We start from the raw sequence: 8,930 nt of genomic DNA, 5'->3' as shown, positions 1-8,930 counted from the left end.
CAGAAAAGGAGAACCCGGAAGTCAAAATATCCCATCATTTTATTTCTCCAGCCAGTAGCATTTTAATTAATGAGCCCTGCGTATGACAGTGCTGTGAGAAGTCATTTTTATTGCGCCCTAGTTTTCTCATTAGGCGTCTATTAACATCCTGCTGACAAATCCTACCCGGCAGTAAATGTGGGGCTAGAACAATCATATTTTGCCATGCAGGTATACAGAATGAAATGCTGTTGCCACTTGGATAGCAGCGCAAATGTGCAGCCTTCGTTGTTTGGCGGAGATGGCCGAGCCGAGTTCACAGAGGAAGCGGGAGGGGCGGTCTCACGTGACTGGGGTTCTAAAGGCTAACAGTTCACATGATGAGATGAGGCGCAATCAGACTGTACGCCTGTGACCGACGCTCGACTCTGTTTAATTGGTCCTTTAGCCCCAGCTGGACGCAGTTTAGGGACAATAAAAAGCCTCGACTACCCTCCTTCACACAGCAGACACACGTGAACGGGAGCAACTGCGGAGTCAAGTGTGGCCGTGTAAACCCACCTGTGTTAACAGCAACAGCAACAACAACAGCAGCAGCCGCCGCGGCGGCTCAGCACCACTTATCTCTCCGGGCTTGTTCGTGCTTTCCGCAAGGGTGAAAAAGTGCTTCTTGCTCTGCTTGAAAATGAAAGTGTCCCACGCTACGGCCGGACTCGTCGTCTGGTTTGTGGTCCTAGGTGAGTTCGTTTTTTTTCCCCCTCTTGAGAAGCTACTGTTGGACCAAACTGTGTAAGCGCGAGCAACCTGCGGTAGGTTTAGTTGTCAGGTGCAAAAACTGTCGGTGCGTTACCGGCCCGGGCCGTTTAACCGTTCTAGCCAAAAAGGTTTAAGGTCCCACCCCCCGCCGTTCAGGTTGTTAGTGCTTGCCGGTGCCTTCGCATGGACTACAAATTGCATTGTATTTAATATCCATAAATGTCAAACTCATAACGTAATTAAAACATCAACAACTCGGGAGGATAATTTACATAAGACTATTTTTTTTTAAACAGTTTTTCCTCATGGCATGATGTTCCTGTGTGCACTTTCTTTGTTAAAGGCTAAAAGATTAAAAACAGCCTCCTGTGGGTGATGGGACAGCTGTTGGCTACTGTAGTGATTAAAGAAGCTGAAAGTATGGATTACTGAGTTTCTAGAACATCAGCCTTTACTTGTTTCTTTGACCTCAGCTGGTTTTAAAAGGGGAAAAACAAAACTTTAAGACTGTCAAACATTTAAACAAAACTAGTAAATTTTAGTCACCACACCTTTAGCTGGGTGGCTGAGGATGGTGTTTTATGGGTGTTATTTGCAGCTTATCAAACTAGAGACTTGTCCTCTTGCTCAGTTGTGCAGCAGAGCCTTCTACTTCTCTTTTATCAAGGCTACATTTACATAATGTAAATGGAATAGTGCATACCAGGGTTTTTCCTGGCTTTTATGGGTGTGACTGCAAACGGAGCACAGTTTTTATGCTTAATGTGGCAAAAAAATATTAGATATTTTCCAATTAACAAAGACTTATGGATTTTCCTATTGTTTGTTTGTCAAGTCTTGATGCACGCAGATCAGTCGTGGTGTTTGTTTCTCCCCCCCCCCCCCCCCCTTCCGAAAGACTGGAACCAAGAAATCAAACTGAGTTTTCAGTACAAAATGGCCTTCGTTTCCAATAACTGCCTGAAGTCTTTTGTAACATAAAGGTAGAATGTCTCTGATTCAGTGCGATTACAGCTTCCTGATTAATTCTTTTTATAGTGTAAAATTGTGTTAGTAGGTACCCAAAAGCATTTTATTTAAGTTCCAGTTTCACACTGAGTCATTTGTGAAACCAAACCACAGTTGCCTGAAAAGTCTGAAGATTTAGTAATCTTTTTCTTTCCTTTTTTTTTTTTTTTTTTTTTTTAAATGTTGGTGAGCTGCAGCTCAGCCTCATTGTTGTGTCATTTGAGAGCTTCACATGACTGCCATGCTTGCTTTGTGTTGCAAACACAGGCACCTGGCTGCTGCTGACACAGGGAAACGGGCCAGCACAGTTTTAGCTCGAGTTGTTGCCATCCTCACTCTGTAATATAAAACTACATTACTGACATTGCTTTAAAATAAAACCTAACTGGGGGGTTCAGTTTTGAATCTGTATTACAAAACAGGGTCAGTGTTTTATACTTTTTTTTTTTTTTTTTTTTTTTTTTATATGCTTCATCCTGTCTGTGCACACAGTGTCTGCAGCTCACTGGATTGCAGTGTCTAAACGGTCTGCAGTATGTTTGCAGGGTCAACAAAGGGGGGACATGGGGTTAAGTTTCAGCAAGAAAGGAGTGGGTGTGATTGACGAAGACCACCAACAGGGCTGAAGCACAGTGGTCTTTATGTTCAGATCAAATGGAGGAAGGAAGAGCAGTCAGTGCACTATTAAATGAATGATGAAATTTGCAGTGGGATGAGGCCAAAGGCTGGTTAAATCTGCCCCCTAGCAAATAAATTCCTGAAATGCACAGAACTTTTTCAGTGTGGCATCATCCTCTTCTTTTTTTTTTTTCCTGCTAACTCACCAGCATGTTTGTTCTGTTGATGGCATTTCTCATTTTATTGTTCCCGCATATTCTGAGAACGCCAGACAGAACTTGATAAAGTCAAACTGTCCCTCTCTGAATTTAAATAAAGCAGTCAAACTCAACCCAGAGCACATCAGCTTCTCTATTGACTTTATGGGAAGTGTGACGCAAGTGGGAGAACCCTAGTATTGCATTATATTTAAAGGATTTGATTTGTTGGATTGGATACAAGTGTTTACTGTAGATAACAATGTGTTTGAAATTTATAGCCACCATCTGACACACAGTGAAACATGTAGCAGTGGGTAGAAGGTTCCAGAGGATGAAGGTATTAATAGCCCACGTGTGTTTTGCCAGTGTGAAAGTAGGCTGAGTTTTCTGTATAACTGGATTGGCAACATTAGGTCAGATGGGTTTTGTCTAAGTTAATGTTATTTAAAAAAAAAAAAAAAATCAGGTCTCTGTAGCCACCTCAAACATCTTTTGGCAGCTATTTGGGCATTTAGTTGAAGTTTTAATTTCAGTAGTTAACATTAACAAGTGCATGAGTCAGATTTTGTTTGGGAAGGTTGCTAAGTGACCTGGGTGTGTCTGACAGGCATAATAAGTTGTTTGAATTCTCTTAATGTTAATGTTGAAGGTAGCTGCAGACTTTTTTTTTTTTTTTTTTTAAAGGTTCTGAAGAGATTTCACCTCAGCTGAAAGCATCAATTATAAAAGCTGATGCGTTCTCGGTGTTTACCCTGTAGAGGTCTTAAAGCAACTGAAAGGAGTCTGCTTGCCTTCAACACAAACACAGAAAATGACCTGGATTACTGAGAACCTACAGATAGTGCTTGCTTCATTACTTTAGCAAAGGATACATGGGACCATCTGTTATGAAGGCAAAGGAGATAATTTGGCTCAACAGTTCATAGCAACGGTCACTAAGGTCAACATGGCTGATAAGTGACACAGGTCATATAAATGTTGTGCGTCTTCCCTTTTTATATCATGACCCACAGATGTTTTGAATTTTCAACAGGCTGTTAATCCCATAGGTGGACTCTGATCATTATACGGCTGTCATAAAATCAGTTTATCGGCATTTAGGATTATTGTTAAGTGGACCTCGGTCACAAAAAGCCTTCTGCACAGTATTCACTGAGTGCTGTCTTTTGAAATGCTTCTGGGTTTGTGGTCATGCGTGCTTGGCTTTAGCAGTCTGCAGACCTCTAGTGGTGGTTTCTGTTAACTTGTTAAACAAAAGAAAAAAAAAACAAGGTAAATGTAGGCCATGCCGTCTTGTAACAGAGGCTGCGCTGTACGATTATCACTGTTAATTACCCTTTATCTAACAAGGTCAAGTTAAAGACTGAGAAAGAATATGCACATGGTGTAAGTGTGGGTTTTAAATAAATCCGTTTATTTTGGTATCATAGCAAACCTAGAGGTCAGACTCTAAACTGGATCATCTGGATCATATTCTGAGCTAATGAGTATATCAGTGCTTACAGTTTGACTGTGGGTTTTCTGTGTAAATGACAATGCACAATTCAGCATGTAATCTAATTACTATGTAAATATCTAAAGCTATGCCTTTCTTTAAAATGGGGTTCTGGGATCTTATTGAAGCCTGCAAACATGTAGACACTGACTGTAACACCCCTGAAAGTCTGTGAAACCAAAACATTTCAGACTTGGATTTATCACTCGATGAGACTTGTTGCCACTTTTTTTTTTTTCTTTCTTCCTTTTTCTGCCTAAAGATGCAGTTTTAAATGGTTGAATGATTTTGATTTAAACAGTTTATTACTTTTTCTTATTGTCTATCATATCCAGGTTGTATCGATGCAGTTACTCTTGAGGTGAAGGAGAGCAACACCACCTGCATTAAAGCTGATCTGTCTGCGTCATTCTCCATTATATACAACACTACCCATGCCAACGTATGTACAGATGTTTGCTCACCTACTACCGCTTCATTTCTGTGTGTCCGGTTATTTATTTGTTGTATCACTTGTTGTGTCCTCAGAGAACAGTGCAGGTCTTTCTGCCCAACTCTACCACAGTGGATACAGCAAACAGCACATGTGGCAAAGATGGCAGCTCCGCCAGGCTGGTGGCAGTATTTGGATCTGGCTACACTCTTGGGCTGAACTTCTCAACCAATGGAACCCTGTATCAGGTTTCTAGCCTGACTCTGCAGTACAACCTAAGCGACACTTCAGTCTTCCCCAATGCGACCACCTCCGGTGAGACCATGCATTGTCCTGAATAATGTGATAGATCTGAATATATTACCTGTGTGTGAATGGGTGGATGACAGACTGTGTAAAGCGCTTTGGGGTCCTTGGGGACTAGTAAAGCACTATACAAATACAGGCCATTTACCATATTTTGTGGTTTTTAAAAAATGTCAATTCTGTTCTTAATAGTGTAGCATAAAGATGGGATGCTACATGTATAACTAGACATTTCAGTGTTGCACATAAATTTCATTTAGGAATTTATTTGGTTGTTGATGTTGAACAAAAAAATCTAGAGGGTTTCTTATTTTGGGGGGAGACATTTCAAGAAGTTTGCAAGGTGGGAAATGTTAAAAATTATGCTTATTTTCAAGTTCTTAAAATGACAATGTCCTGGATGACTGACACTTGGTTAGGTCCTTCTTCATAGTGCAGGTCTGAGGTATCTAATTGTTATTCCTAATCGGCAATAAAAGGCTGATGCGTGACCCAGGTGGGTGGGCAACTTGGACCCCAAAGTTTGAATGTGAGAATGAAGTGACATAGGTGCTTCAAAATGACACTAAGTGCATCTACTAAAAAAGTGTTTGAATGTGTGACCTTTACCTCAAAGTCGGGGTTTAGAGGGATCGTCTTCAGATGTCAGCTAGCTAACTTGTAGCTCTTCTCTTATGAATGCCTGGATGAGCTCTTTTTTTTTTTTTTTTTTTTTATAACAGTTGTGAGGATGGCCACACTGATTATTTTAAATTTGAGTGCTTTGTAACTTTTAGCAGTGCCTCAAGATTGTTTGGGAAAACTGAAGGAGGACTTGGACTGAAATGTCAGTATAAACAACAGAATGGTATTCAAGGTACTGTTGTGGTGATTTCTACCTACTCTGTTGTAGGTGTGGTCACTCTGGTGTCTGCCTCTGTTGGGATTGAAGCAAAAGTCAACACCACCTACAAATGTGCGAGCCCTACAGTTATTACAGTTGCCACCGCAAATGTTAATTTCACTGACATGAGGCTGGAGGCATACATGCCAGGGAATGAGCTGAGTCGAAATGGTAGGTGGATGTTAAAGATTTTTACTTTTGAGTGGTTTTAAGTTTGAACGGTTTCATGTTAACAGTATTATTTCTCTGTTCGCAGAGACCGTATGTTTTGCAGATCAAACCAGCACAACACCTTCACCTACCACTGTCAGTACAACAGCAGTTCCAACTCAGACCCCTCCAGGAACACCTCAGCAGGGCAATTACACTGTGAAGGACACCAATGACACCATATGTCTCCTGGCTAAAATGGGGCTGCAGCTCAATGTTTCCTACACATCTCAGAATAAGGTAAACTACAGCTTCAAGCGTAGCCATTCTCCCCAAAAACAGCAAATGTTTAACCAGTTGTCAATAGAAATAAAACAAACTTGAAACAAAGTGTATCTTGGGTTTTGTGTTTTGTTTTTCTCTTTGGCCAGACTATCCAGGATGTATTAAACCTCAATCCTAATGTGACAAACTCAACGGGATTATGTGGAGCCAGCAGTGCTACACTGGTTTTGACACAGATGCAATCTACTATTCTCACCTTCAACTTCACTCTGGTAAATTTAACCTTTTTTTTTTTTGTTTGTTTTTTTTTTTGTTTTGTTAATGTTACACTAGTTATTTTTACAAAACTGCTCAGCTCTTCCTTTGGTCCACAGAACTCCACAACCAACAAGTACCATCTGAGTGGGGTAACACTGCTTGCAAATTGGTCAGACAGTGGTAAGTACCTCTTATGAACAACATGCATTTAGTTTTTGTTTTTTTTATTTTCCCCCTTGACTTTTTGAAGCTGAATAAAATTAACTTTCTCTACTCAGCTAACTTTTCCATGAGTAACAACAGTCTGAACTACCTGCGCAGTACGCTGGGCTACTCCTACATGTGCAGTGCAGAGCAGACTCTGTTTGTGACACCGAGCTTTTCTCTCAACACATTCGATCTCCAAGTCCAGCCCTTCGGTGTCAAGAGTGGCCAGTTTGCTACAGGTATGAATGAATTAAGCATGTTGTTCGTCTGACATTACACGTCATTCCTCAGTTTTTACCTATTTTCATTGTGAAAATTGTGCTGAACGAGATTCTCCACACTGGCTGAAGATGTGTGGAGGGCAGATGCACACTTAATAGTTGGATCAAACATTTTGAGATTGGATATCTGAAGCCTTTGTTTCTAGCAGCTGGAGCATTTGTGTAGCCTGATAGTGGTCAGCAACTGTTTATTATGACCATGAACAACCCTGCAAATAAAAACAAACAACAAAATTTAAAAAACTTTGAGACAAGTTTGTTTTTGTAACTTGATTCAAAAAGGTGAACTTTGCCATATTCTTTACATGCAAAAAGTTTTTGAATTGGTTTGCATTCAAAAAGAAATCTGATGCTGCTGGTGACAGTTGAACACATCCATAACTTGTTTCAGAATGAATAATCAGAGATGGAGATGAAATGAAGCCTTACCCTGTACTAAAATGATAAGTCTGAAATGCAGTTTACCAGACCAGCTGGAACATTCACGTGCTAAATCCATATAGCACAGTGGTGTTAAAGGAAACTGTCATTTTGTTTGCACAGCGTAACCTTCTGCTCTACCTGTTTGTCTATAGCTGAGGAGTGTCAGATGGACCAGAACCAGATGATTATCCCCATCATTGTTGGAGCAGCTCTGGCTGGTCTGGTGCTGATCACCCTTGTTGCCTATCTAATAGGCAAGAGGAGGAGCCATGCTGGTTACCAGGCCATCTGAGCAACCCTTCATTAGACTTGAACCATACAGGCTGATTGGTGAAGGGATGAACCAAAGGGTGTTACTCGGTGATGGATGACTCTATGGGCATGAACCTGAGTGAATGGAAGTGTGCATATCTGCGGAATATTTTTCACTTTTTCTGTAGATTATGATTAAACTGCTAACTTTAGATGCATCTTGACAAAACGTGAGGTGACTCAAAGTTTGAGAGAGTTTGAATTTGCTGCAGCATGTTAACCATTAATGGTCTGCTCTTGTTTCGTGTTCTAGGAGCTTGATTGTATTTTCTTGAACTGCTGTTTGTCTTTTTAGCTGTGTAATTATTTATAAAGAATCTTCCAGTTGAAGAGGCAGAGGGAATCCCATCAACTACCTAAACATGCTCACAGGTGTATTTTCTCCTTCCTGAGCATAAGATAATCCTGGCAACTCTTAGGAGAAGGCTCTGTGTGCTTGCAGTGTTTTTTGTTTGAGGTGTGTGTGTGTGGGGGTTTTTTTTTTTCGTTTTTTTTTTTTTTTTTTTTTCTCCTCTCCCCTGCCACCTATAGTAATATTCCTCCTCAGATGAAACAAAGCCTATCCCATCAGTGCACTGCAGTTAATCAAATGCAGTCTGATAGTTGTGCCAATAAAGTGTGGATTCCTACTTTAATGTAAATGATGTGCCCCCTGAAGCTGTACATAGACTTGGTCAACAAAATCAGAATGTATTCAATAGACGTGTTAACAGCTGCATGGCTGACTTCCAGTCTTGCTTTTCACCCCCTCCCCAAAAAAATGTAAAAAATTAATTTCTTAATGGAGTACTGAGTTTGATCTTTTGTATTGTATAATAAATTCTATTCCTACTGTAGAGTGATGTGCTGCTTATTATTATTATTATTATTATTATTATTATTATTATTATTAGGGCCCGAGCACCGAGAGTGCGAAGGCCCTATTGTATCTGCTCAGTTTCTTATTATTATTCAGGCAAAACAAGGGCCTTTTGAGGGCCTAAACATGGTCAAACTCATGAAATTTTGCACACATGCCAGGTCTGAAAAATTTTTTTTTTTTTTTTTTTTTGTATTTTAATGGTTTTACATATGAGCACTGGGAAATGGCTCTAGAGCGCCACCTATGCCTTGTTAAATGCAGCCCTACGACCACATCGTTTGAGCTACATGTATGAAATATCAGTGGGCCCATTGACGCAATCCCAACAGTAAGTCCACCATTTAGACGTGAAGGTGACATTTTGGCTCTAATTTCGCCGTTTCCATGCCTCGAACTTTTTCGAACTCCTCCTTGGGATTTGGTCGTATAAGCTTCATCTTTGGTCAGTGTCAACTACACACTTGGGCCATGTTA

General features: G+C 40.5%; 1 protein-coding gene across 1 annotated transcript; it reads left to right on the top strand.

Annotated features, from left to right (window-relative positions):
- Positions 1 to 319: 319 nt before the first annotated feature.
- On the top strand, positions 320 to 7,763 carry lamp1a (lysosome associated membrane protein 1a). The gene is made up of 9 exons (XM_085456456.1): positions 320 to 716; positions 4,392 to 4,498; positions 4,585 to 4,804; positions 5,688 to 5,849; positions 5,935 to 6,128; positions 6,260 to 6,385; positions 6,488 to 6,551; positions 6,650 to 6,817; positions 7,435 to 7,763. Exons 1-9 carry the CDS (start codon positions 665 to 667, stop codon positions 7,572 to 7,574), a joined length of 1,233 nt encoding a protein of 410 aa, XP_085312582.1. The 5' UTR covers positions 320 to 664; the 3' UTR covers positions 7,575 to 7,763.
- The last annotated feature ends 1,167 nt before the right edge of the window (positions 7,764 to 8,930 follow it).

The sequence above is a fragment of the Copadichromis virginalis genome, linkage group LG1 (genome assembly GCF_057382275.1).
Source record: "Copadichromis virginalis isolate Kocher_CV1m ecotype Utaka linkage group LG1, C_Virginalis_male_GT1.1, whole genome shotgun sequence".
NCBI lineage: Eukaryota > Metazoa > Chordata > Actinopteri > Cichliformes > Cichlidae > Copadichromis > Copadichromis virginalis.
This window is presented reverse-complemented; position numbering and strand designations above follow the sequence as displayed.

Coding starts and splice junctions, on each gene's coding strand:
- lamp1a (XM_085456456.1), top strand. CDS start 665: ATGAAAGTGTCCCACGCTACGGCCGGACTCGTCGTCTGGTTTGTGGTC. Junction 4,805..5,687: donor CCCCAATGCGACCACCTCCG/GTGAGACCATGC, acceptor ACTCTGTTGTAG/GTGTGGTCACTCTGGTGTCT. Junction 5,850..5,934: donor GAATGAGCTGAGTCGAAATG/GTAGGTGGATGT, acceptor CTCTGTTCGCAG/AGACCGTATGTTTTGCAGAT.